We start from the raw sequence: 25,765 nt of genomic DNA, 5'->3' as shown, positions 1-25,765 counted from the left end.
AAACCACAGCGAGTTTCTCTAGTAAACATAAACTTTATTTCATTCAAGGCAAAGCTAACTAAACCTCTACAGTGCAAAAATGTGCTGTTAAGTCATCACGCAGCCTGTCGCACACACATCCTGTGTTTACACGCAGGTGTCTCCCACTCAGATTTACAAATGCTCATACACACACATGTCTGTGGCAGCACACACCCCCAGTGTGCCCTGGAACGCCTCTGCAGACCCCCCAAAGCCCCAGGGAGAGCAGGGTGCTGGCACAAGCCCCCAAGACAGCCCGCTCCCCCGGGGCCCCTGCTCTGCGTGCAGCACCCGTGTGCATATGGAGTTACATTCCCAAAAACTGCTTATGTGGACTTTTTCCATCAAGCCAGAGGAGTAATCCATGCATAGTGCAGCATTGCATATCCGGCAGGAAGTGGAGCTGCGTCCACACACACCGGCTAAAAAAGGCCAACAGGTTAGGACAGCTAAAAATAGTTCTTTAAAAAAACTCCCTCCCTCCCTCCCTCCCCTCGCTGTCCTCTCCCACGGGAGGGCTCCTCCAAGGACGGGCCGGGGGTTCTCTTGGGGTGACTGGGAGGTCTCACACCTCCTCCCGGGCTGGCACACACGGCGGTGGCAGGTCACAGTGCCAGGCATCAGAGTGCCCTCCACCCCAGGTCACAACACCAGGCATCAGAGTGCCCTCCACCCCAGGTCACAACACCAGGCATCAGAGTGCCCTCCACCCCAGGTCACAACACCAGGCATCAGAGTGCCCTCCACCCAGGACCATGGCACAGCCACGCAGGGCACCTCACCTCACACCTCCCGGGAGGGACTCAGGCTCACTGCCCCCCATTCACAGATGGGGAACCTGAAGCACAGAGAACTGACTCGCCTGAGGGTCCCACAGACCCTCAGGGAGGGGACCAGGATCCCGACTCCCACGTCTGACCAGCAGCCAAGGGAACCTTCCGGGGGCCAGGTGCCACTACCTGTCCGCTGTCCCAGCACACAGCCCTGCTCCAGCCTGGGGTGGTCAGCTTGCTGTGCACCTGGCAAAGGCTCCGAGTTGCCTTCCACATCACCATCTCCAGAGAAGGTAGCACCCAGCCTTTCCTTTCTTGCCTGGCCCACCAAATCCTTGCCTGCCTCCCACTCTGGCACCTCTGTCAGGGCACAAGCCCCTGCAGCCAGGGAAGTCATGGCTCAGCTCACCCAAATTAGAGTGGGGATGGGGAGCTGCCTGTCCTGCAGCTTCACTGTCAGACACCCACAAAGAGGAGAAACAGGGAACAAATCACACTGTAAAGGACACTGTCAATCTCAGCTGTAGAATCAGCTCATTCACTTTGTGTCTCACACCCTTGGGAAGGGGGCTGGGTTGCCTGAGTCCACTGACAAAGACCCTCTGGCTTTCTGTGGCACCTCTCATCCCAGGGTCTCAACGTTAGCCACGGAAGCCTCACAACCACCCCGTGAGGTAGAGCAATATTATTATCCCCATTTTACAGATGGGGAAACTGAGGCATGGAGAGGCAGAGCAACTTGCCCAAGGTCGCCCAGTGGGCCAGTGGCACAGCCCTGGCCCGGCCCCCCTCGCCAGGGCCCGACTGTGCCCCCTCCCTGCCTGGCAGATGGATGCCACAGGTTTCCTTGGGTGAAAGGGCAACACAATCGGCTGCTTTCCCACCAGAGTCTGATATAAAAATATCCACGTAACGAGTCCAGCCTTGGCATCAGCATCAAGAGCATGGCTGCTCTGAGTGCCGAGCTTCAGAAAGAGGGGAGGGGGACAGCACAAACCCAGGGAGTGCTCCCAGCACGGCTGCCTGGGGAGAAGCCCCTGCTGCCCCCAGGGATGGCCCTGCACGGGGGCAAAGCCAGTGTGAAATGTGACACTTCACCCCATCACGGGCCAGTAGTGACTCCAGGACACAGCCAGACCCAGCCACTGCTCCCCCCAGCCCTGCTGGGGGAGGACCTGAGGCACAGCAAAGGGCCTCTCAGCGATTTGGTTCTCGAATGCTTAACAGGGGAGCTGAAGCCAAGCCCCACCACAACAGCCCTGTTTCCTCCCATCCTGTGCCGGACCCACGGGAGATGCAGCAGCAGCAGGAGACTCCATCTCTACAGCCAGCTCTGTGCATCCTTGCTCCGCTCTAGAAACCTTCTAGATGAAGCAGGCAGCTCCCAGCCCCCCCAGCCTCCAGCGAGACACCCCCTGCTCCTCGCAGCCTCTACCCTGCAGGAACACTGGGACCCACAGTGTCCCACCTCCCGGCACCCCCGGGCACAGCAGCTGCCCGGCTGCAGACCAGGGCACCCCCAGCCCCCGGGCCCTTCCCTGCCTGCCCGGCACCCTCTTGCCTTGGCTCAGAGCGGAGCAGGCGGCTCCCTCTGCCCCAGCAGCCTCCCAGTCCGAGCGCGCGAGAAGCTCCCAGTCCCCGTGGCAGCCGAAGCCTTCTCCGAGAAGCAGTGCAGGTTGCAGGCACGTGTGTAAGAAAAACATGTCTCAAGCGTTGGCAGTTCGGAAAGAAAACAAAAGGGAAAGGCTCGTCCCCTGCCCAGGCTCCCCCTGCGGGGTGGGCTGGGCTCGGGCACTGCTGCTTCATGCCTTTGGTGGTGCTTTTTGTTCCGCCTTGGAGCCAGCCAGGCCGTTCTCGGTGTTGTCGTTCCCTGACGAGCTCACCAGACACTCCTTCCTGTGGGAAAATCACACGGCCAGCTGACTGCCCCCAGCCCCTCCTGACCCCTCTCACCACAGCCCCGGCTCAGGGCAGCACCCCCCCACTCACTTCCCGTCCTGGGTCTTCTTGATGATGAACAGCACAACCCTCTTGATGAGCATGAAGAGGACGAGGAGGCCGATGAGCCCCCCTACGACGCCCACGATGATGAGCGTCACCGTGTTGTCTGTCTCCACCACTGCAGGAGAGAAGGAGCTGAGGGGGCTCGGGAGGGGAGTGGGGAGCTCCCAGCTGCACATCCCACCCCAAAAAGGCAGCTACCCCTTCCACGACAGCACAGAGGGGCACGAGCCCTGCCCTTCAGGGATGCCAACCACCTCCAAAGACACCCCACAAGGGTGAGCCAAGGAGGGGGTCAGCAGAGTTTGGCATCTCCACCACCCCAGTGCCACTCTGGGGAACCCCGGCCAGCACTCACTCTTGTGCACCACGGTGAGGAAGATGGTGGCATTGTGCTGTGCCCCCCTCTCCAGGGGGTTCTTGACGTGGCAGGTGTACTTGCCGGCGTCGCTGAACTCCACATTGTTCAGGACGATGGAGATGTTGTGGTCCTTCTTGGTGGTCGAGCCCACGAAGTCGACCCGCGGGTTGCGGGTCACCAGGGTGGGCTCCGTGGCCTTGTTCTTTATCTTGCCTTGGTAAATCTGCAGGGGTGCAGGGCGTGGGGTCAGCTGGGCTCCTGGGAAAGGCTGGAGTTCTCCTGGGGATGTCCTGCCCCAGCTCCGAACACACAGACACGCACAGTCCCAGGACACCCCATTAAAGCAGGAGTGGCTGTGGAGGGGGACCTGCTGCACATCCTACTGGGAGACAGCAGATTAATCTGACCTGCTCTGCAGCGATGGTGCAGAGCATCTAAAACATGGGGGAAACCCTGGCAGAGAGAGCCCTTTTGCTGGCCAGAGCTGCTCCAAACCAGCCCTCCTGCTAAGGAGCTGAGGAGCTGAATATTCCCAGCAGGAAACAAATCTGTACAGAAGCTTTAGTATTACAGAGCAAGTGAAGGAGGAGAAAATTAACCATATTTTGCCCAAACTGCAGACCTGCACCTGAACAGCTAATTTATGAAAATAAATGAGCCTGTGGGCAGCAGCAAATGTAGAACAGCTTTGTGCCAAAAGCACAGATGTGCTGGGGTATTTGAGTTGCCCTGTTTGCACAGCCTTGTCCCCCCCAGAGCTGGTGACACTTGGAGAGATGGGGGGGACAAGCCCCTGCAGAAGGAGAAGGGGAGCTTTGAGAACTACAGTGCTGGTCTGCACCAGGGAAGCACAAAAAGACCTGCCAGGAAAGGAGAGGCAAAGCCAGGAGAGCCACCCACCAGCTCTGTTGAGTTGAAATACCACGTGAAGACCAGGTCCTGGAAGCCTATGCAGGTGGTGAAGGTGCAGGGCAGCAGGACGTTGGAGTTATTCAGAGCCATCACAGTGTTGGTCTTCCCCACCGACACCTCCAAGGCGAAGGCGATGGCGAAGACGTGCAAACCTGGCAGGGAGAGGGGAGGAGAGAGTGAGGGCACGGGTTTGTCACCCCTCGTCCCCTTTGGCAGGGCAGGCTGCCGTGGCAGGAGCGAAGGTGCCTGTCCCCAGCACCAGGGTGGCTCAGTGAGAGAGGGGACCTGCTCCTGGAGGACCTGAGGCTGGCTGGCACCCACGGGGGCAGCGCGGGCTCAAAGAGAACCATAATATCACCACGAGTGAAGCGCACAAATGAAAGCCCTGATTTGCATGTTATCCACAGGCCTTCGGCTGAACCTTGAAGGGGGAGGAAAAAAGCCAAAGCAAAGCAGAGCTCTGTTCTTCAGGCAGGAGCTGGAGCAGTAATTAGCGCCGCTGTCCTGGCCGCCTGCCACCCGCCGTCCCTCCCGCAGCCCGCACGGCTCTGGGTGACCCTCCGGAGCAGCACCCTCACTCCTGGGAGCCGGGAGCCTCGGCTCCCTCTGGAGCTGGCAGATGACCTTCAAACTGCAGAGCGCAGCTCTCCTGCCCCTCGCCTCCCCGTAGGCAGGGAGAGAGGCACCGAAGAGCAGGTACGAGCCCAGCTGCAGCTCTGAGCTCGCGGGGTGCCACACGGGGACTGGCATCACACCCCTGGGCACTGGGCAGTGTCCACACAGATCCTTTCCGGGGGCACAGGGATGCTTTGCTCCTGGCCAGAGGAGCAGCGCCGCTCCCCATCCCCACCACACCACGGCCCCGTCCCGTTTGTGATGTGACACAGCCCAGCAAAGCATCATCCTCCCCTTGCCCAGACCTCAGCCACCCCTGTGGAGCTTTCCCTGGGCACTCTGACACCAAAGCCAGGGGGGACACAGCCCTTTCCACAGCTACAAGCCCATCCCCGGCTCCTCCAACACCGTAACTTGGACACACCGCCCTCAGCCTCAGATTCCCATCTCTGCAGCCGCCTGGGCTGCTGATTTATTCTCCCACACATGCTGGTGCTAACAACTCCCCAGGCACGTCGCAGCCGGAGCCAAGCCCGAGAGCCCTGCATCCTGGGCTCCGGGCCCTGCTGCAGTGCTGCATTGCAAGCACTGCAGGGAAGGAGTTATTTAACTTTACACACAAGCACTCCTCGCTTTGCTCGAGAGGCCGTGGCAAACGTCAGGGAGTGGCTCCCCACCAGATGGAATCTCCTGCAGCTGCCAGGCTCAAAGGCCAGCCCCGGGGATGCTACAGAGGGGACTTCACAGGCAGGAGTGCCCCGGGGGGAATCGTGCTGCTGCCTGGAGTGGGAATTGGCAGAGGGATGCCTGTCTCTGCAGGTGTGTCTGAGCTGGCAAGGTGCTGCAGGCGGACACTTACTTACAGGAAAGATGATTCCTTGCAGCTTGTAACACTTTTAATCCTGTCTGCCACTGTTAGAACGTCATGGACATAATCTGAATTGAATGTGTGGGGTAAATTGAGGCTGACCTTGTTCCTGTCACGCTGTGGTCTCAGGAAGACAAAATTGATATGTTACCACTAAATAAAGCACAGAGGAAAACACGCTGGGAGATCACTGACTGAACCTGCCACACACCAGCTGCCAGTGTTACTTTTCCATATGCCCAAATCTGCTGCACTTTGCACCACCAGAACCCCAGCCTTCAGTGCACAGGGCCACCCCCCCCACCCCTGGGGGCTCCAGGCTCCCTCCATGCCTGCAGGCACCAGCATTCCCTAAGAGACAGCCAAAGGGAAGCGGGGAGCAGCCACTCCTGCCTTGGCTGCCTGCTCTTTGCTCTTGTAGTGGGTGAGCCCCTGGTGAGGGGTCCCAGAGCCACTGAGCAACGTGCTCACCCAGGACCACCATCTGTGGGAAAGCTGCTCTGCAAAAACTTTCACTGCCAGAGCAGCCAGCGTGACCTCCTGGCACAGGCACAAGCCATGCCTGGCAGGCTGGCCGGGTTCCTCTCCAGAGGGATTCAAGGAAGGAGCTCCCAGGCCAGCTGGAGCCCAGGTGTGAGGTGCTGTGGGACAGGACACATGGCCCTTGCCCTTCCTGTGGGGCTGGGACCAATGGAAGGGGCCGTGCCATGGCTCCCTGGTGCAGCCAGGAGCTCGCTGCCGCTCCCTGAGGAGCACGGCATTCCTGAAACCCACACACAGACCTGCCCAGCACTCCCCTTCCCACCTCCCTTGCCAGCTCCCAGCCCACCTGAGCGACCTGTGGGACGGGGTTCACACCTCCACACCCTGAACCCCAGATCCCTGAGCGGTCTCCAGCATCTCCAAGTCTCTCCTAGCACCCCAGTGCCAGCCCCATGCCCCAAGCAGCTTGCACTGCACCCGTCTGAGGAGGCACCAGGTGCTGCCACCCAAATCCTTCAGGGAGTCAGGTACTTACATGCCTTTTTTGCGTCTCCAGCTCCCTTAAACTCAAGAACTATGCCCTCTAACACGCCTCCCAAGGGAGTTTCCCAGTAGCAAGCGCTGCACATCCAGCCCTTGTTTCCAGGCCGGCACGAGGATGACCCGCGGGAGCAGGAGTGCAGCGGGTGCGTGAGGCTGATGCGGGAGGCTGGAACCGGCCCCAGGTGTGCAGTGGGGAGGGGAGGCTGCGAGCACCTCCCCGCACCCTGTGGCGGGGGAATCTCGGGCATCCCCGGGCACAGGGCTGGGCATCATGCTCCGAAGCAGCGGCCCCTGCAGCGCGGGGTCCGTCCCCGCGCCGGGGGCCAAGCGCATGCGAATGGTTGTCGTACAAAATGAACTGTTGAGACAATGACCTGTCGGCGGGCGTGCTGGCGCTGAAGCAGTGCATGGCCTCCCCCGGCCATCCCCCGGTCACGGGCAGCGCAGGAGCGGGGCAAAGCGGGGTTGCAGCCGCAGTGCTCGCAGGAGAAGCGCCGGCGGCGGGAGCGCTGGTGCGGGCAGGGCAGGGGCCGGAGCCGGGACTTCGGAGCTCGGGCTCGGCTGCGAAGTCACCTTGGCCAAGTGACTTATCCCCCGGACCGTCCGTCTGCAGAGCGGAGAGCGGCGTTATCGCCCGCGGGCGGCATCCCCGCGGGCGCGGCGGGCGGGGGGCGCGGAGCGGGGTCCCCCCGCCTCGGGTCCCCGGGACGAGGTCCCCGCCGGGAGCCGGGGGAGGGGGCAGGACGAGGGCGGTCCCCGGGGCGCGGAGCGGGTCCCCGCAGCCCCCCGCGCCCCTTACCCAGGAGCGCGGCCAGCAGGCGCGGCGCGGCGCGGCGGCGAGCGGCGGGCGAGCCCGGGGCCATGGCTGCGGCGCGGTGCGGGGAGGTGCGGGGCTGTGCGGCGCGGAGCGGTCCCTGCTGCCCGCAGCGCCCGGCTCTGGCCGCCCCCGCGGAGGGCGAGCGGCGCCGGGCGGGGCCGCGCCGGGCGGGGCTGCGGTGAGCCTTCCTCCGCCCTCCTCCGCATCCCCCCGCGCATCCCCGCGCTCCCCCGCCCCGCGCGTCCTCCCACCCCGGGGAATTCGGGAGCGATCCTGGACCGGGGCAGTGACGGTCCCTCTGTGATGAAGCCGCACCCCGAATCCTGGGGTCGGTTTTGGGCCCCTCGCTAGAAGGACATTGAGGTGCTGGAGCGTGTCCAGAGCTGGGTGTGCAGCTCAAGTCTGACGAGGAGCGGCTGAGGGAGCTGGGGGGGCTCAGCCTGGAGAAACGGAGGCTCAGAGGGAACCTTCTCGCTCTCTGCATCTCCCTGACAGGAGGGTGGAGCCAGGTGGGGGTCGGGTTCTCTCTCCCAGGTAACAAGACAAGAGGAAATGGCTTCAAGTTGCTCCAGGGGAGCTTTAGGTTGAATATTAGGTTGAAAATTTCTTCACAGAAAGGGTTGTCCAGCACTGGCATAGACTGCCCAGGGCAGTGTTGGAGTCACTAACCCTGTAAGAGTTCAAAAAACATGTGGATGTCACACCTGGGGACTTGGTTCAGTGGTGGCTGTGGCAGTGCTGGAATAAGAGTTGAATGCGATCATCTCAGAGTGCCTTTCCAGCCTTAACAATTCTCTGACGGCCTGGGAATGCGAGGCTGGTGCTGCCCTGGGCGACCTTTGGAAGGGGCCAAAGTGCCACTTGGGCTGGTGGCTTCCCTGCTGCTGCCAGCAGGACAACAAAACAGGACAAGGCTGGGGCTCAGCTCTCCTTCGGGGCATCTCAGCGGAGTGGCAGCACACGTGTCTCTGCCCTCCAGCCCCAAGACACCTCCCAGCCCCAAGGCAGGCAGCAGACACAGGTGGGGATGCAGAGCCAGACACTGATGGACAGCAGGACCCACCCTGTGCCAAAGGGAACACTTTGAGAACTTATTTTCCTCACCGTGAGCTTGTTCCGGAATAATTGGCTGCACTTAAGTTCATGTGTCAGCAACCTTTTCCTCGCCGCCACATCCATTAGAGCTGCCCTGAGCCGACCACAGCCTGAGAGGTGGCGGTGGGGGACCTCCATTAGGAGCTCGGGCAGAGCTTTACCCCTGGTCCATTAGACACCAACCCCTGTGCAGAGCAGGCGTTTGCGGGAGGTGACACATCCCAAAACAGGCAGAGGGGGAAGGGGGGGAGGTGCTGCCACACTCACGGAGCAGGAACAGCACTGACCGTTTCTCGGGGCTGCAGTCCTTGGTGGCACACGGCACACGTCCCGGCAGAGCTCATCCCAGGGACCCGCTGAGGCTGTACCTCCCTTGCTGGTAGTCACTGCAGCATGGCTCCTCAAACTGGATTAATTCTTTTCGGGTGTGAGAGCAGCTCAGCTGCAGGGATGCTGCCTCCATGTCCGGGGTGCCACGACCTGGCACCTTCAGGGCACGCTGAGTCTCCTCATCCCCACTCCAGCCCCTTTGCAGCTCGCTCTCCCGCCCACCTGGCCAGCAGCACAAAGCAGGAGGGAAGAGGCAGGAGGCTTTGCAGGGCACGGGGACGTCCCAGGGGAGCCTGAGAGGATGCCAGCAGTGCCTGTGGGTTGAGGCATTAGGGCTGCAGAGCTGGCAACAGAGACAGGAAAAGTACAGGCAGAGCGGGGCCGGGCAGCGCTGGCAGCCGGCGCTGCGGGAGCGGCGTGCACGGCACTGCTGATGCAGCAGAAGGTGCCTTGGCGGGTGGCTGGGATGGATACAGGGAGGGGATGGATACAGGGAGGGGATGGATACACAGAGGTGATGGATGCAGTGAGGGGATGGATGCAGAGAGGTGAGCGGAGCTGCAGGCACGGGTGACCAGGCAGGCACTGTGCCAAGGCAGGAGAAGGAGCACTGCGTTTGCTGGAGCATCACAAATTGTGAGAGGGGAGGCAGAGAGGTCTGAAGGGGTGAAGGGATGCCTGTTACCCCTGCAAATGATGCCTGTCATGATGGCTGCTGGGGCCGGAGTCACAGGTGCAGGTGAGTCTGAGGCTGGAATCTCCAGTATCCAGTGAACAAGACCACGGAGACCTGCAGCACTGGGGACCTGGAACAGCAGCACCCTTGCCCTGGTGCAGGGAAAGGCCACTAGGTGTGAAGAACCCCCTCCTGGGATGCTCACCTGTCTGTGAAGTTTGCTTCCGAAATGATGGGTCAAGTTAGGATGCCCAGCTGTCATCTGGCCGAGCTGTCATTCAGGAATCCCGCCAGCAGAGCCCTAAATCTTTTTGGAGGCAGGAAGGTTGGGAATAGCAGCACCGCCTGGCTGCAAGGGTTGGCCACTGAATACAAAAGAGCTCCTGTGAGCACTGGCACAAATGGGGCGCACTGGGGAGGTGTGTACCCAGTTATTCCGTGCTGACACGCTCCTGCAGCCACACTTCCCTGCTGAGCATCTCTGCAGAGGCAGCAGCCCCTGTGCCCCACTGCCCGCTGCCCTGCACGCCCAGGGCCAGCTGTGCCACACGGCCCAGGGCTCAGAGTGGGATGCTGGCTGTCACCAGAGCCTGATGGAGCTGTCACACTTGGCAGTTCCAGCCGCTCTCCCCGGCCCACTGATCTCGTGAGACATCTGCCACTGCCGCGGGCCAGGAAAGGCTCTGCTCTCCCACAGCCCCGGCGAGCAATGCCACGGCCAGGAAGGGCACTCCCAGCAGCTGGCCTCGGGATTTTGGCACTGTGCTGATGTCCAGCATGGGACCTGGCATTCCTGCGGCTCAGCGGAAACTTGTTCTGCTGAGTCCAGCACCAGGATACTGTGTCTGCTTTCAGGGAAGCTGAGCACCCTCTGCTCGGACACTGTCACCTCCCTGGGGGACAGGAAGGAGGGCTCAGAGGTGCTGCCAGCTGGCTCACAGCCTGTGGGAGGGGGTCACAGTGGCTGTCCACGTACCTTCAGTCCCTCTCACCTTGCACTGCTGGAGCTCGAGGGTTAAAATGCCAGGCTGCTGCTCTCCGAGGAGGGCTCCTGCCTCCCTCCACGTGGGTGCTGACCAGGTAGGGCTGAGCAGAGCAGTTGGGCTGCAGCCTCCCAGCTCAATGCAGCAGGCGCAGCGCTGGCCCCAGCTGCCCTGGAGCATCCTGCCAGGGGCTGCCCCAGGAGGACAGTCCCAGCCCCCTCCCAGAGCTCCCTGAGCCAGAGGATGCTGAGCTCCCGGACCTGGAGCAGGCAGAGCCCTCCTGCCGATGGAGGAGGAGGTGGCAACGCTGGAACAGAGCTTCCCATCAGCACCTTATATTTACTGCAAGGTCCTCTGGCTGTGACCTCTAAAAGACAAGGTGGCCTGGCAGCCCAGGAGCTGGCAGTGGGCAGGAGGCACCCACAGGGATCAGACTCTGCAAGACTGTCCTGGCTGGGACTGACACGCCGGGCTGGGAGCTGAGAGGTCCCGGGCAAACAGACTGCGGGTGAGTACCTGGCTGCCTTTGTCATTCCAGCTCTCCCCTGCCTGCAGCTCTCCCTCGGAACAATGCTTTCCCCTCTCCCTGCATCCTTCTCCCTGCCAGCGCTGTGCTGCCCGCTGCCTCCTCGCCCCTGCCAGCAGAGCCGGCTGCCTCCGGAGGTGCACGGGTTCCTCACCCCCTTTCACGGGCCCTTTAAACAAGCAGGGAAAGAGCAGCAGTGTCCCCCGGCAGCCACTGCAGAGGCATCTGCAAGAATCACTGAGGTAACCCTCCTGTGTCCCAGGAGAAAGTTTCTTCTGACCCGACACAGCCTGAGGCCACCTCCACTGAACCCTCCCCACTCCATCTCTTCAGGGCTGCCCTTCACACCCCTCAGCACCCCGGAGCTCACAGTCCCAGGCTGTCCCCTTCCCAGGTCCCCTTCTCCCAGCCCCAGGAGCAGGGCAGCATCCCAGGGAGAGTGCCTCCGGGCTCCCCCTGAGGCTGCCCAGCAGTCCCCCATGACTCTCTGCACAGCACCAGGCAGAGTTCCCCATCACCTCCAGACCCTTCTCTTGCTCTTTAACACCTGTAATCCCACCTGGTCCAAGGAAATTTTAGTGCTCTGTAAAAGGGACTGTCCCTGGTTCTGGAGAAGCACTGGGGGGTTGCAGTCACTGCCCTTGGTCCCCTGTGGCGATGAGAACTCACCCTTGTCGTGTCTCACGGGGTCTCCTCTGTGATCCCACCGTGCTCGCCTTCCTCACGAGTTTTTTTGCCAGCAACATTCCAAGAGGTGTCCTGAAAGCACCAAGCTGTGGGTCCCCCATCCCCTTTGCCTGTGGCTGACCCCCCAGAGCTGGGTGGGGTGATAACCCCGTGCTGTCCTCCAGAGAGCTGCTCCTCACTGCACAGCCAAGTTGTTCCCTGCCATGGGCCAGGTATCAATTGGCTGCACCCCCCGGCACCAGCCCAGCACTGCAGGACTGTGTCAGCAGGACAGGGGAGGTGATTTGGGTGCCCTTCCTAAGGGAGGGAGAGGTGCTGTGGGGAGGTGGGAGTTTTCCGCAGCGCTGACCCCATGGCCGGGCACAGGGTGAGGTGTCCAGGGCACATGCCTGGGCAGGCAGGGACACTGGGAGAGCCCATCCCGCCAGCACTGCTGGCTGTCACCCTGCTGCTGGGAGCTGGGCTGGGGAGGGGGTAAGGCAGGGCAGGAGGGCAGCACTGGTCGGGGAAAGAGGTGGTTGCAGGTGTGTAGGGGCAGCTGCCTGACCCTGCCCGTGTGTGGAATTGGGGTGCACTGGTGTTCAGCGGCCCTGGTTGAAGGGCAGCAGGGAGAGACAGGACAGAGGGTGGCTGTCAGAGCTCCCTTCCTGTCTCCACGGTGGGCAAATTGATGGATGTGCCTATTAAATGTGCCCCAGTTGTGCCAGAGCATCCACACGGCGTTGCTGGATTGCTGAGTGGGACAGCAGCCCAGTTACGAGTGTCCATCACCCAGCACATGCCCTGGGCTCTGCTGGAGCCTGCTGAGCCTTACCTGCCAAGCCCTGAGCAGCTGTCAACCCCAGCTCTCTGCAGAGCTAAGGTGGGGAAGCTGGCAGGGCACAGGTCCCTGTGGCACAGCTGGAGTCCCCACAGTGGGTGCTGAGCACCCCTGAAGTCTTGGTGTGGGAAGGCTGGGGCAGCACTGGCCACTCTCCCACCCCCAGCACTGTCCCACCTGCCCCTGGCTCTGTGGCAGCTCCCAGGGATGGAGCTGTGGACACACAGGCTGCCCTGGGCTCCCTCAGCACCCAAAGCACCCCAGCAGGACCGAGCTCCACCCAGGAGCCCCCTCATCCCCACAGGCAGAGCAGATGAGGGACCTGTCCTGCCCCTCCAGGCAGCAGCACAAAAGCATCGAGTGCAAAGTTTGTGTTTTGTTGTTCTTTTGTTTGTTTGACTGTACAAAGAGCAATAAAAACATCCTACACTCAGCAGAGCACTTGGCAAGAGAAGCCCACGGGAAGGCGCAAACCCAAGGCCACACCACGAGCAATTCCAGCCCCTCCTGTGTGTAGAGATTTATATTTGCAGACTCTCTCTGCTGTGTACAGCTATGTACATACAGATGCATTGGCAAGTTGCAATCCAAAGGATATAGTGCACGAAAGAAATGAAAGGCAGATGCAAGACTGGTCATGTGCAAGGCTCGGAGGCCTCTGGCTGCCGAGCTGCCGGCTCAGCCCCACGTGGAGCCGCGGGAGCCCGGCCCCAGCAGAGGCGGTGCGGGAGCACCGCGGGCACTGTGCAGGGAGCTCTGGGTGTGGGGAGTGCGGGACAGGCGGCTCAGCCCGGCCCTCCCGGGACAGGGGGAGCCACGTGTGGGACATGGCACATTCCTGCTGCAGATGGGAAGAGGAGCGGCGTGGGAGCCCAGCGGGGTGGAGCGGGATGGGGAGGGCACGTGGGGCCGGGGCGGAAAGCGATGGGGCAGAGCAGGGAGCACATGGCTGTCCCTTCACCCCCGGGGCTGACAGCACTGCCTGTGGCACTGCCGGGATGGCACCTACCCAGGGACGCAGCAAAAGTCTCCCTTCTCCCCTGGCAGTGCTGCTCGTGGGTGACAGGACCCCTGGCACCTGGCCCTGGGCAGTGTCCCCTGTGGCTCCATGCACTGCTCCTCTTCTGCCCCACGTCCCGCCTGCCACGGGAGAAGGAAAGCCCAGGCGTGGTGCTGCAGGGGACACTGCCCTGGGTCACTTGCCTGCCTGACCCTGGTGTGCTCCAGCCCCCACAGCTCACCTGCCAGTGAGGCAGGTGGCACTGGGCACGCTGGCAGTGCATTGCCATGGCAGTTATGGGTTGTGCAGTGCTCTGCAGGGAGGCTGGAGGAGGCAGTCTCAGCATGACAGGGCTGCTCGAGGGTGACAGAGAGGTCCTAACTCCAGGCCTGCTGTTGTGCCTTCCCAGCAAGTGCCCAAAATCTCCTCTTTCTTCCAGCAGCTCTTCGACCTGAGCAGCCTCACCCCGCCGCTCCCCACCACCTCAGTCTGACACATCAACAGAACATTTTCCATTACAATTGCCCTCCCCAAGACCACAAAAAAGTCAGCCCAGCGCCTTTGGCTGAGATGCTCAGACTCAAAAATAGCCCAGGAGGCAGAAGGGTACGTCCCTTGCAAACCAGGAGCCATTAGTGGTTCCAAAACACAGCAAAGCTCTGAAACACCATGTGGGCTCATGGTCATTACCTGGCCCTCAGCTTCCGAGCAGCCCGGGCCAGTCCCTGAGGAGCACGAGCTTTCTGTCTCAGCACCCTCAGCACTGGCACACAGAACTTGCAAGGAGGAGACTAGCAGCTACCAGGATGCCTACTGGCATCCTCCTGGGAATGGGAACACCACTGCCTGTGCCCCAGGCACAGCAGGAACACCTCAGGGACGAGCCATGGCCCCAAGGGCAGGGGGCCACTGGCCCCAGCTCATGTTTTCTATTGGGACAGAGCACAGACAACTGGGCACGGGGCTGCCCAGACCCCTCTGCCCCTCCTGGCACCCCCTCCTCAAGTCCTTCTGTGTGTGGGGACCACACCGGTCCCCCCTCTCCCACACCAGCTTGTCCCCAGCACCTCCTCACAACTCTGGCACTCAGCAAGGGACAGGCTGGTCCCAGCTCAGCCTCAGGGCAGCCTTGATGTGCTTCAGCCCCCCTCCCCAGCCCTGCCCACCAGGGCCAGGCTCCAGGGACCTTCTTCTCTCCGCGCCCTGCTCCAGGCTGGGTTGGGTATTTGGATGGAGGGAGGGATGCTCTGGGGAGACAGAAATCCTTGCTCTGGGAAGCACATCGAGAGGGTCACGCTGTACAGGGGTGAGGAGGGAGGGGCGGGCAGGGGGGCACTACTTGGTGCCCTCGTCCGGGTTGCCTTCGCCGTCTGTCTTCCCTTCCTCCTCCGTCTTCTGGTCGTCCGTGTTCAGCCTCTGCTGCTTTTTCCGGCGCACACATTTCACCACCATCAGCACCAGGATCACCACGGCCAAGAAGCCGCCCACGGAGGCGCCCACGATGACAGCCACCGTCGAGTCGTGCTTCGGGGGCTCTGGGGACACAGGGCACGGGCTCAGGGCACACAGCCACCCCCTGGGAGCAGCTGGGAGCGGGCAGGGCTCTCACTCCCAGGGCCAGGGAGCAAACCCTGCCCGAGGCAGCTGCAGAGGGGACACTGACCTTCGGTGAGCACCTTCAGGCTGATGCTGGCGTAGCCCCGGTGCCGGTCCGGGGGGTTCAGGACGTAGCAGTTGTAGATGCCCTCATCCTCCAGCTGCACGTTTTTGAGGGTGAAGGACACGTCGTACTTGGCGGGGTTCCCCGTGAACTCCACCCGGTTCCCGAAACGGTCCAGCTGCTTGTTCATGATCTTCATCCGGAACTGCAGGAACTGGGCAGCCGAGAGGGAGAGGAGGTGAGACAGCGCTTGGCACCCCACGTGTTCCCTCCCTGGCTGGGCACCCCCCTCCCTGCACGTGCTGCCCTGCCCGGGACCCCAAGGGACACACACGACTACTTGGAGCTGATCCCCAGCCCCAGTGAGACTCACCAGCTCCTCCGAGCAGTTACTGCACTCCTGGTACGTCCAGTTGAGGGAAAACTGCTTGTTCTCCACCTTGTAGCAGGAGTTGAAGGTGCAGGAGAGCTTCACCGAGGTGCCATTCAAGGCACTGATGGTGGGAGGGGCCATGACCTCCATGCCCAGTCCCGGGGGTGCTGCCGGATGCAGAGGAGTTAGGAAGGGGTACAGAGCTCACCCTGGGGCCTGGCATCACCTTCTGGGCACATCCGTGCACACTGCATCCAGCCAGGAGTGGGATTTCCTCACACAGCAGTGACAGGCAACAAGGGGAGCAGCCCCAGCCCTGGCACAGTCCCTTGGTTGGACAGGAAGAGCATCATCCCTGCTCTGCCAGGGCCAATGACCCCTGAGTGCCGTGCCCGGTGCTGACTCCTGCTGACTCGCAGCCAGCCCTGCCGGTGCCCGAGGCTTTCCTGCTGCAGGATCCATAGGATCCATAGCGCCGTGCAGGGCTGGATGCAGTGTCAGCACACGGGGCCCGGCGCCACATCCGCCCTGAAATTTATGGCTGCGCTCATCAGATTTCATTCCCAGCAGGACACAGCACGGCAGCGAGGGCTGGGATCTGCCAGGGCTGGCCCCAGGGGCTGCAGGGGGAATGCAGATGCTCCCCCCTCCCAGCAGTGCCCACGCAAGGGTTCTCCAGCTGGGAATGACCAGAGTGAGATCTGGGTCACTCCTGGGGGAATGAGGCCAGTCCCTGCTCTCCAGCCTGGCTGTGGCAGAGAAACAGGGCAGTACCTGGTGCAGCTCCCAGGGCAGGACAGAGCTAGGACATGGACAGGGATGGGGTGTCTGCGACCTGCTCAACTCCATCCCTGCAGCTCCCCTGGGGTGCTGCCTGCCCCAGCAGCACCCCAGACCCAGCGCCTGCAGCCTGGAAAGGGGACAGGCTCCTGTGCAGCCAGTTGGCTGCAAACATCGAGGCTAAGCCCTGAGTGACATGGGGACAGAGAGCCCTGGGAGGGAGGGGATGATAAAAGGGACCTGTGGCATCCCACAGGGTGGGGACAGTGACACCGCCACCACCAGGTGCTTTTCGGATCACCTCACCTCTCCCCTTGGGCTGCTGCTCTTTGCTCTCAAACCTTCTTCCCGAGGTGCTGCCGAGTCCAGCCCTGCGGCCGAGCTGGAGGCATGTCCAGGCTGCTCCGCTGGCCACTCCGCTCCGCCTGCAAGCAGGGCAGGAAAGGGGCCAGGCTCTGCAGCCAGGGAAAACAGCCTTTCCCGAGCCGCAGACACGGCTGCTTCAAGCCACAGGTCTCACTGCAAGGTGTGAACCCGCAGCACCCTGAAGCTCTCTGGGGGCAGGGGGTGCCCTCAGGTGTGGCCAAGCCCTGGAGACGCTCCTTGCTGTGCTGGCAGCCCAGGTGAGCACCCTCCATCCACCCCCAGAGCAGGGGGGGCTCCCACGGGGCTCAGGGAGACAGGGATGGGGACGAGTCACAGCACCCAAGGAAGGAAGAAGTGTCCTGAGCCGGTGCCACAGCCTTGCTGCCCCATCACAGCTTTAGATGCTTCCAAGAAAACCTCTCAGGGGTGGGAGAGAAGAGCCAGGAGCTGGTCTGTCCCAGCAGGCCTGGCTAGGGGGGTGTCCCTGCATGGAGTCATTGTCTGAGCACTGCTCACACAATGTGTGCCTGCAGTCGGGTGACCTGGCTTTGTTCTGTGCCCTCAGGGTGCCCCCAGGGCTCTACAGGGGGATGAGATCCCACCAGGAGCAATCCTGTCGCCCCAGCCGGGGAGACCACGGCCTGGCAGGGCTGCACCGCAGCCAGAGGGTCCTCACGGGCAGCCAGCACGTGGTGGGCATGTGCCCTGGGAGCACCCACGTGTGTGGGTCCAAACTCTGCCACTGCCCAGCACTGGGGGACAGCAGAGGTGGGGGAAGAAGGCCCTAAAGCCCCCGGGACCGACCGTCCAGGCTGCGTCCTTCGGCGCCGCGCAGGCTCCCAAACGCTCCGTCACGCTGCACCCTGCGCCCAGGGAGGTAAAATTACAGCAGCCTCTAAAGCAGACCTCGCTAGGTTTTGTATCCTCCTTTCCCAGGCTCTCTCCTCCTCAGGGGTAAGGCAGCCCATCAGGAGCTCCAGGACAGCGCGAGCAGCACTTCAAAGAAGTGATGCGTTCCCGTTCGCGATCGATACCGACCCAAAGCTGCTGACACACGCTGCTGGCTGCGGGGCAGGACGCAGGGGACACATCCCCCCCCGGCCCGTGCAGCACTGCCAGCCCGGTGCCCGCTCCCCCAGCCGCCAGCCACCACCCCAAGGACAGCCACAAGCCACCGCAGCCACCCACCACCACCTCCCCGGCGAGGCGCAGCCCCCGTGCCCGCGGCAGCCCCCTCCTCTCCCCGGCATGCAAACAGCGGCCAGCCAGCGGGATGCACGGCTGGCTTTAGGAGAAGATGCAGCCGCAGCATAACCCCCCACCCTGCCCAAAAAGCAGGTCACCCTGGCTGGTGGCTCTCTGCAGGGTGCATGCTGGACCACCTCCGTGCCCATCCCTGCGGCTCAGCGCTGGCTCCCCGCGCCGGCACGGGCCGGGGTGTGGGGAGGGGGGCTCCTGGCCAGGCAGGGGGGTGCCTCCCCAGCTGGCTGCATGCAAGGGCATCCGGTCAGACACTTACCCAGCGAGAGCAGCAAGGTGAGGCCAGTGAGGAACAAGGTGGGCTGCGGGAGCCAGGCTTCCGGGCTCATTTTTGGAGGATTTTTTGTGTGTGGAGAGGACGTGGTGGTGGCGTGGGTTTTGGAGGTGGTGGTGGAGGGTTTTTTTTTTTTTCGAACGCCCGGGTTATTTGCAGGTGACATATAACATTAGAGCCGCTTTATTTCCACAGCCCAATATGGCTGGAGCGGAGCTGGGGCGAAAAAAAGCAGTAAATGCTGTGGTTGGTGGATTGCAGCCGGCGGAGTGGGAGGGCGGAAAAATTTTCTCCTGAACTGCAGGCGACAGCTCCTGGCAACTCCAGCTCCGTGCTCTCCTGGCGGGCTGTGTCACACGGTGGGTTCCCCCGGCTCCTGCAGCCCCCCTGCTTTCAGTGGGGCCGTGCAGATGTGTCCCCTTGGCTCTGCTGGAGGCTGGTGACCGGCCCCGCTCGCACCGTCCACGGCAGCAGTTTCTGCTCAGCTGGGCCCGGGAACATTGGAAATGCCCTCCTGGAGGGGGCTGATCCAGGCTGGGAAGAGCAGAGGGTCCCAAGGAGGCAGCCTGCACAGCGGCCTGGTCAGCGTGCCCAGGAGGTGGCACTGCCACAGGTAACAGTTACCTGCAGCAGGTAAAAGCTCTCCTGCTCACCTCCTTTCTCCCAGGCCACTGCAAGAGCAGCTCCCTTGCTTCCCAGGGGTGCCAAGCTCTGCCATCCCCCCAGCAGCATGCTCTCCCAAAGCAACAGCCCTGCTCACCCAGCCCGTGGGACAAGGAAGCTCTGCCCAACAGTGACAGAGCTACAGAAAGTCTTTGATCCCATTGGCACCATCGGACAAGGAAGTCTTTGGGCCCTGGACTCCAAGCCTGGCCTCAGGCTGCAGAGGTGGGAGCAGGAAGGGGTTGACATGGCCTCATGGGGACCAAAGGCAGAGACAGCAGCTGCTCAGTGCCCTGGTTCTCATCCCCTGGGACACAGGGAGGGGGAGTTTGCTGAGGCAGCATCGGTGGGGAGAAAGGCAAGGGATGCCCTGGAGCCAGGGCACATCTTGCTTCCTACACACCTGGGGAGGAAGGGATGGGGCAACAGGGACACAGAGGGGCTCTGCTACCTGACCAGCCTCAGGAGGGGAAACAGGACAGCTGGGAGAGAAGGCATCAGAGTGGCAGGGCAAACACAGCAACCCTGCTCAGCAAACACCCTCACTGCACAAACAGCAGTTCCCCTGCACGCTGGGCAGGCAGAGCCCACTCTGCTCTGCCACAACAGCTCCCACAACCCCACGACGGCAGCAGAGGTCACATGTGACCCTCCAACACCCCAAAACCAGCTCGGGCTGCTGGTTCCTGCTGTGATCCCATCCCTCTGCCTCCCTCCAGGAAAAGAGAGCAGGGTGTCAACGTGAACCAAGGAGGAGCAGCAGCGCTGCAGTCTCAGCAGTGGTGGGAGGTGGAGGGTCCCTGCGCTCCCTCCGCACCTGGAGGTGTCAAACATCTATATATAGAGCAGGAGCAGCGCCAGCACCCTCTCAGATGCTGCCCTGGAGGCCTGGGGGGGTGTGCTGGGCTCCCCACCTGCCAGGACTGCCTGTCCTGGGTATAGGGTGGGTGCTCTGGGTGCTCCCACCCAGGGGCTGGGAGACATGAGCACACACACACTGCCTGCAGGGTCTGTCCTGCTCCCCTCCACCCCTGTCCTGCTGCAAAGGGACCCCCTCTGTGGCCCATTTGGCTTCACTGCTCCCTGGGGCCAGCCGGGCAGGCGCCCTGTGCGAGGCTGCACGTGGGTGCAGGGGCTCCCAGGCCCTGGGCCGGGCAGCTTTTGGACATCACATGCTTAAGCAAGAGGTAAAACGAAGACAGGAACAGGGAAGAGTCCCTGAGTTTTATTATCTCCAGAATAATACCATAATGGCCCCCGCTGCATATCCCCCCTTGGAGATCCTTGTCTCAGGACCAGGCTTAAAGCTCGAGCATGGAGGCTGTGCCCACTGTCCCCCCCTCCAGAGACCAGGGGGCAAGAGGGACAGGTCTCCCCTCATCCTCTGCAGACAGCTGGGGTGGGCCATGCCCCAGCAGTGCCCTGGCACAGAGCACACAGTGAAGTGTCACCAGTTCTGGCCACCCAAAGGGACAAAGGTGTCCTGGACACACCTGGCTAAGAGGCTTCATCTTCCAGCACGGCTATTTCTCCTGCTCTGGAGCCCGGAGAAGTGGCTGCTCTGGTCTGCTGTGGGGCTCCTGGCTTTGTCCATCACCTTGTCTCTCCTCTCCCATCCATTCTGCTGGGATCATCCTCTTGGACAGCTCCACGTAGACTCCGTTCTCCCGGCAGTGGGAGGGGTGCTGCCGGAGCAAGGGACAGGGTGTGAGTGTCACCACAGGTACCAGGGGCTGTTTGGAGGGGGAAGGGGGCAAGGGATGCTGCTGCCTGGCACAGGGAGTGAGGGGTCAGGCCTGGATGCCACGACCCTGGCCAGGGGGCAGTGATGTGGGGGATCACACCAGCCTGTTCCTCACCATGGTTATGTAGGTGTCCTCAGCTCTCCTCTTCTTCTTGGCATCCTGTTCAGCCTTGGGTATCTCAGCTCCAGGGATTGAGCAGTAAAGTGCTTCCTGCAAGAGGGAATTGGGATGTTTGGAACTGGGCAGTCCCCAAACACACAAGGGCTGCCTGACCCCACTCAGGGCAGGCACCAAGAGCCACGGCTGTGTCTGGGCAGGGAATGGCACCTCGTGCCTGGCCAGTGTGGGATCCCCTCCCTTGGCCTCCCCACACACCCGACCTCAGTGCTCCCTCCAGCCCCAGCTCTCACCTCTGCTTTGCTCTTGCTGTTTCCAATCCTCTCCAGGGCTGTGTTGCCTGCAAACCTTGTGGGAAGGCAACAGCAGTGTCATCTCCAGTGAGAAGCATCACCTGCCCCTCCTGGCCCTCCCTCCCCCTCCCAGGACACTGGAATCCCTTTGCACGTGCCTCAGCCAGGCCATCCTTGCTGCTGGCCCAGCCCAGAAGGCTTGGGAGCCAAGGGGGGACTGGCCAGGGCAGAGTGACACTAGATGGCAGCAGGAGCCTGCACCCCACACCGGGGGAGTTGAACCCTCATATCTGGGAACCTGCCCTGCACGGGGCAGCTCAGGGTGATGCTTGGCTGGGGACACCAGCACAGGGAGGTGCAGGGAGGTGCTTTGCTCAGCCCCATAACCCCAGAGCCAGCATTGGTACCTCTTCCTCACGCAGAGTCCGGCCAGGAACGCCACCACCACGGCCACACAGCCACAGCCCACCACCGCCGGCCAAAACCCGGAGTCCCTCAGGGGTGCAGCCTCCTGGGCACCTGCTGCCCCTCGTCCTTCTGGGGAGACACCAAGGCAGGGATGGCACCACGGGGACCCCGGCCCTGCTGCAGGAGGGCCGTGGCAGCAGGTCTGAGAGCCTTCAGGCTCTCTGCAGCCCCTCAGCACGAGGGAGCAGGGGAGCAGTGGCATCACACCTCTCTGTGTGACAGCACGCACCTCTCTGTGCCGGGGGACTGACGTGCAGCACCGTGCGGTTCTTGAAGATGCTGCTGTTGAGCTGCAGCCGGATCTCACACTCGTAGGTGCCGCTGTCGTTCACGTGCAGGTCCCGCAGCCGGATGGAGCCATCCCGGCGGGAGAGGTTCCCTTCCCACTGTGCCCGGTGCTTGAAGCGGCCCGCAGGGACCCCGCGGTTACTGTAGTAAAAAAACACCACCTCCTCCTGCCAGGGCACAGGCAGTGTCAGGTCAAGGGAGCCCAGTGGAAGGGCACTGCCCCGTGAGCCTTCCCTGCTCAAGAGCCCTCAGGTCCTGCTCTCTCCCTCTCCCCACGGAGCAATTGCCGCTCACAGAGCGGGCTCACACCCAGAGCAGTGCTTCCCCTGCAGCCTGGGGCCACGGGGTGTCCCACCACCACACCGGCAACCTTCCTCCCCTCGTGGAACCTTCCTCCCCTCGTGGAACCTTCCTCCTCTCGTGGCCCGGGCTAGGCAGACAGGCTTCCCCACATCCTCCCCAGAGCTGCCTCACCCACAGTCCCCTGCCACAGCCCCCGTGTCCCGCTCCACCACCCACCCCCCGATCCCGACCCACCTGAGTGCCGGTCCCTGCCTTGTGTATCCAGTCCACCTTGCTCACGGTCCAGCCCTTGTTCTCCAGGTCTAGGAAGTGGCACTGCAGCAGCACAGAGTCCCCAGCGCTAGCTCGAAGCTGAGGCTCTGTGAACACCCAGCCAGCCCCTCCGCTCCGCTCTGCCGGGGACAAGGACAGCAGGGTGAGTGCGGGGAGCAGGGCCAGGTGCAGCCTGCCCGTCCCCATCGGTGTCTCCTCTCCAGGTGGGCCTGGGGCTCACGGCACCGGCCAGTCCAGAGGCAAAGCCTCTCCCTGAGCCCTGCTCCTGGCGTGCCCGGGATGAGGGGCAGCACATCCTCCCAGCCCAGACCAGGGGCTGCCGCGCTCGCCGGACAAGCCGCGCACAAGGGAAGTCGGGAGGCACAACCCCAGCCCTCCAACGCCTCGGAGCCAGAGCCTGCAGCTCCTGCAGGGCTGTTCCTGTGAGTCACTGGCTGGGAGAACCTGTGCAGCCCTCGTCTCTGCCAGGCCAGGGGCAATTCGGCCGCTTCACATGGATTTCAGTTCCTCCTTCACAACCTGCCCATTTGGCTGCCTTCCCCTTTGCTCACAGGCTCCAGACCTGCGCTTGTACTTGTCTGGCCACATAACTACAGTTTGGGGTTTCTAGAGAAGCTGGACAGTGGGGAAAAAAAACCCCAAACGAGAGGAAGATCAAAGAGCACAGAGCTGACACAACCAGCACGAAGCAGCTGCCGGCACGCTGGGCTGCAGAGCGCACAGCAGGAAGGGGATTAAAGGTCTCTTCCAAACTAAACGATTCTGTGAAAAAAGTGGGCCAGAAAATGCCTCTGGAGCTCATTGAGAGACACCCTGCATGCTCCAGAGCCTGCACTGGTGCTAGAAGGAGAGGCTGAGGCTCTGGCAGTTCTCTGTTGAGAGCTAGGGGAGCTGATTCAGCGAGGAGCTGCTCTGACAGGTCGGCTTGTCCTCATGTCTGAGCCACTCTGCTCAGCCTGTCCACGAGCCACAGAGGGCTTGGCCCTGGCCAAGCACCAAGTGCTTGTCTGATGTCCTCTAAATAATAAATGCAAAGTGCTTCCCGAACAGGTTCTTTTGGTCCTGACCAGCTGCAGAGCTGTAATGACAAATACTTGCCAGCAGAGAAGACCAAGGGCTAAGCTGCCTCGAGCAGAGCCAAAATCAATACCTTGGAAGCCCTTCCCTGTATTTAGACTTGGTGAACCTGTTCTACTTCTTTCAAGGCCTTGGAGCCTGGCTAAGTACAGGACACATCCAGGGATGCCATTGCAGTTCGAAGCCTATATAAATGTGAGGTCTGCAGGAAGGGAAGATGCAGCACCCAGAGACCAGAGGATTCACTGGTACTCAGGTCTTACAGCAAAGGCAGAGGGGAAAGAAGGCAAGGCAAATAAAACTTATAGCTTACCCAGCCATGTCAGCACCAGAGTCAGGCTCAGCAACACCTTCATCTTACTCTGAAAAGAAAAGCAGATGTGACACAGGCATCAGGTTCCCCTGGGGCAGGACACCAACAACTTGCCACCAGCTCAAGGTTAGAGAAAGGCTCTGCTGCCTGATGTGCAGCCTCTCAAGTTGGGAGCCTGAAACTCAGCCAAGTACAGATGGCAGACACCAGGTCTCTGGTTTTTGAGGCTGCTCTGAGCCCTGGACAGGAAGAGCGAGCGTGAGGAAAAGGGCTCAGCCTGAACCCCTTTGTGTTTCCCCCTAAGTCATGAATCTTTCCGGTGGTTTGGGGTCGAGCCTCTGACATCTGAGCAGAGATGTTCACAGGAGTCAGCTCTGCTCACAGAGCAGTGGGATGTTTTGAATACTACAGAATCAGACAAGTTTGGTTCTAAAAACACAGACCCCCCTCCTCCAGGACTAACCCCCCTGCCCCAGGGTGCTGCACAGGGACAGAGGTTCTGCTGGAGCCTCTTGGGCTCTGTTCAGACAGTGCCATGTTTGGTCACTGGATTCAGCCTGACCTGCTGCACATCTCTCAAAATAAAGCTGACATTTCCTTTCTACACCTCGTGGATATATCCTGCAGCCCAAGGAAGGATTGGTTGTCATCATCAGGGATGTGCCAACTGGTGTTAAAAGGAAGGCAAAGTCAGTACCCTGCTTGCTGTGTCCCTGCTCCATGATTCCCAGCTACGGCCATTCAAAAATGCTAAACACAGTTAAGGGCACAAAGTTACTGAGAGAAGCCCTCCTGCCTGGAGAAGCTGCACGTGGCAGTTGGATTTGAGGCTGCCATTCCCAGCACGTGTTTTCCAGCACAGGCATTTTCGCTGCAGAAACAGAAAGACAAGAACTGAATCATCTGTGACATCTCGGTGGCTTCATCGTGCAAGGGAGAGGATCTTTACACCAGCCTCAGGCAGGGCTTACAGGCCCAGAATTAGGTACTGGGTACCTGTGGGTCTGTTCCAGGCTGAGGGAGTCACTACAGCTTTGCAGTCAGAGATGTAAAACCCTCTGGCCTTGATCATCCCCCCTTTTCCACAAACAAAAATCCTGCAAAGGGGCAGCACACCTTCTGGAATTGTCTCAAATCCCTTTCAAAGCACAGGGCCCCCCCAGGGGTCGGGTTTCTGGTGGTGGAGGGACGAGCTGTGGTTTGGCTGCACTGCTGCAGCTCTGCTGTGACACAGTTTGCTGCACGCACGACCTACAAACACAGCACTGCTCCTGCTCAGCTCCAGAGCTCAGCTGGGGCAGCACAGCTCCCTGCAGGAGGCCACAGCATCCCACTTTCCAGAGACACTGCCAAAAACACAGGCAGAGCTGCACCCTCCCAGGAGCACCCCCACACAGGAGCCAAGAGAACAGCCAGCTTAAAGAACAGCCCTCAGCACCCTGAAACCCGGGATTTCCATGCTCAGAACCTCCTAAGCTCCCTGCAGCTGAGCTACTGAGGCTCTGGGCCTTATGTGCCATCAAGCCCTTCCAGGATTTATTACCCTGTTTTTGAGAATAAACTCTGGTCCTGCCTGGGAACACATCTTTGCAGGGTCTCCCCCCATGACACACACCAGTCTGTGGGTGTTGTGATGCACCAGCTGGAAACAGCACCCACTCACCCTGCTGTTATTTTATGGTGCTGACACATCCAAATCACCTTTAGCAAACAGACTGGGGGAAAAAAAAGACACAGATATCACACAGCCTTCACATTTCCCTTATTTTTCACGTGGCATCTGAATCTCCAGCACTTCTGATTCCCTGGTTATCTTTTCAAGGAAAAAAAAAAACAAACAAAAGTAAATATTATGGTGAAAAATACTCACCCAGTGTGGCTTGGGGCAGTCAACTTGTCTTGCATGAAGGGCTCTTCAGTGGCAAACCTGGAGTATCTGAATTGGTTGTTAATAATTTGGAGTATCTGAACCAGTTGCTAAATCATCTTGACATCACATGT

General features: G+C 61.2%; 3 protein-coding genes and 1 long non-coding RNA gene across 9 annotated transcripts; 1 reads left to right on the top strand and 3 right to left on the bottom strand.

Moving 5' to 3' along the window:
- Window positions 1–13: 13 nt before the first annotated feature.
- Window positions 14–7,544, bottom strand: SCN4B (sodium voltage-gated channel beta subunit 4). Of its 3 annotated transcripts, XM_064634652.1 has the most exons (6): window positions 7,377–7,544; window positions 6,952–7,184; window positions 4,057–4,220; window positions 3,154–3,379; window positions 2,784–2,913; window positions 14–2,690 (listed from the first exon to the last, which is right to left on the bottom strand). In XM_064634652.1, exons 3-6 carry the CDS (start codon window positions 4,156–4,158, stop codon window positions 2,597–2,599), a joined length of 552 nt encoding a protein of 183 aa, XP_064490722.1. In that variant the 5' UTR covers window positions 4,159–4,220; window positions 6,952–7,184; window positions 7,377–7,544; the 3' UTR covers window positions 14–2,596. The 3 variants fall into 3 exon arrangements, with proteins under 3 accessions (XP_064490722.1, XP_064490720.1, XP_064490721.1); XM_064634650.1 differs by lacking the exon at window positions 6,952–7,184 and having other exon boundaries at window positions 7,377–7,538; XM_064634651.1 differs by lacking the exons at window positions 6,952–7,184; window positions 7,377–7,544 and adding an exon at window positions 6,570–6,939.
- A 5,335-nt stretch (window positions 7,545–12,879) lies between these two features.
- SCN2B (sodium voltage-gated channel beta subunit 2) lies at window positions 12,880–18,446 on the bottom strand. 2 transcript variants are annotated; one of them, XM_064634659.1, is made up of 4 exons: window positions 18,210–18,446; window positions 15,545–15,711; window positions 15,175–15,385; window positions 12,880–15,046 (listed from the first exon to the last, which is right to left on the bottom strand). In XM_064634659.1, the coding sequence occupies exons 1-4, from the start codon at window positions 18,388–18,390 to the stop codon at window positions 14,847–14,849; spliced, it is 759 nt and encodes a 252-aa protein (XP_064490729.1). In that variant the 5' UTR covers window positions 18,391–18,446; the 3' UTR covers window positions 12,880–14,846. The 2 variants fall into 2 exon arrangements, with proteins under 2 accessions (XP_064490729.1, XP_064490730.1); XM_064634660.1 differs by lacking the exon at window positions 18,210–18,446 and adding an exon at window positions 16,631–17,548.
- A 1,638-nt stretch (window positions 18,447–20,084) lies between these two features.
- Window positions 20,085–25,765, bottom strand: LOC135402005 (junctional adhesion molecule-like). Of its 3 annotated transcripts, XM_064634657.1 has the most exons (8): window positions 25,635–25,765; window positions 23,765–23,813; window positions 22,336–22,493; window positions 21,740–21,965; window positions 21,450–21,579; window positions 21,043–21,097; window positions 20,747–20,842; window positions 20,085–20,572 (listed from the first exon to the last, which is right to left on the bottom strand). In XM_064634657.1, exons 2-8 carry the CDS (start codon window positions 23,805–23,807, stop codon window positions 20,411–20,413), a joined length of 870 nt encoding a protein of 289 aa, XP_064490727.1. In that variant the 5' UTR covers window positions 23,808–23,813; window positions 25,635–25,765; the 3' UTR covers window positions 20,085–20,410. The 3 variants fall into 3 exon arrangements, with proteins under 3 accessions (XP_064490727.1, XP_064490728.1, XP_064490726.1); XM_064634658.1 differs by lacking the exon at window positions 25,635–25,765 and having other exon boundaries at window positions 23,765–23,879; XM_064634656.1 differs by lacking the exons at window positions 23,765–23,813; window positions 25,635–25,765 and having other exon boundaries at window positions 22,336–22,560.
- LOC135402011 (uncharacterized) lies at window positions 20,504–23,421 on the top strand. The gene is made up of 2 exons (XR_010425010.1): window positions 20,504–20,594; window positions 21,465–23,421. It is a non-coding gene; the product is annotated as an uncharacterized LOC135402011 (long non-coding RNA).

This window comes from Pseudopipra pipra, chromosome 23, assembly GCF_036250125.1.
Source record: "Pseudopipra pipra isolate bDixPip1 chromosome 23, bDixPip1.hap1, whole genome shotgun sequence".
In the NCBI taxonomy this organism is placed as follows: domain Eukaryota; kingdom Metazoa; phylum Chordata; class Aves; order Passeriformes; family Pipridae; genus Pseudopipra; species Pseudopipra pipra.
The sequence above is the reverse complement of the archived record's forward strand: the minus strand, read 5'-3'. Positions and strand labels throughout refer to the sequence as shown.

Excerpts from the sequence above, each read along its gene's own strand:
- SCN4B (XM_064634651.1), bottom strand. The coding sequence starts at position 6,825 with ATGCCCGAGATTCCCCCGCCACAGGGTGCGGGGAGGTGCTCGCAGCCT. Across the intron at positions 4,221-6,569 it reads TGGAGACGCAAAAAAGGCAT|GTTTGCACGTCTTCGCCATC; the intron begins GTAAGTACCTGA and ends TCTCCCTGCCAG. Across the intron at positions 3,380-4,056 it reads ATTTCAACTCAACAGAGCTG|ATTTACCAAGGCAAGATAAA; the intron begins GTGGGTGGCTCT and ends GCACCCCTGCAG.
- SCN2B (XM_064634659.1), bottom strand. The coding sequence starts at position 18,390 with ATGTCACCTGCAAATAACCCGGGCGTTCGAAAAAAAAAAAAACCCTCC. Across the intron at positions 15,712-18,209 it reads CACCTTGCTGCTCTCGCTGG|CACCCCCGGGACTGGGCATG; the intron begins GTAAGTGTCTGA and ends TGCATCCGGCAG. Across the intron at positions 15,047-15,174 it reads CCTGAAGGTGCTCACCGAAG|AGCCCCCGAAGCACGACTCG; the intron begins GTCAGTGTCCCC and ends CTGTGTCCCCAG.
- LOC135402005 (XM_064634656.1), bottom strand. The coding sequence starts at position 22,560 with ATGGGGACGGGCAGGCTGCACCTGGCCCTGCTCCCCGCACTCACCCTG. Across the intron at positions 21,580-21,739 it reads CAGTCCCCCGGCACAGAGAG|AAGGACGAGGGGCAGCAGGT; the intron begins GTGCGTGCTGTC and ends GTGTCTCCCCAG. Across the intron at positions 21,098-21,449 it reads GGACTCTGCGTGAGGAAGAG|GTTTGCAGGCAACACAGCCC; the intron begins GTACCAATGCTG and ends CCTTCCCACAAG.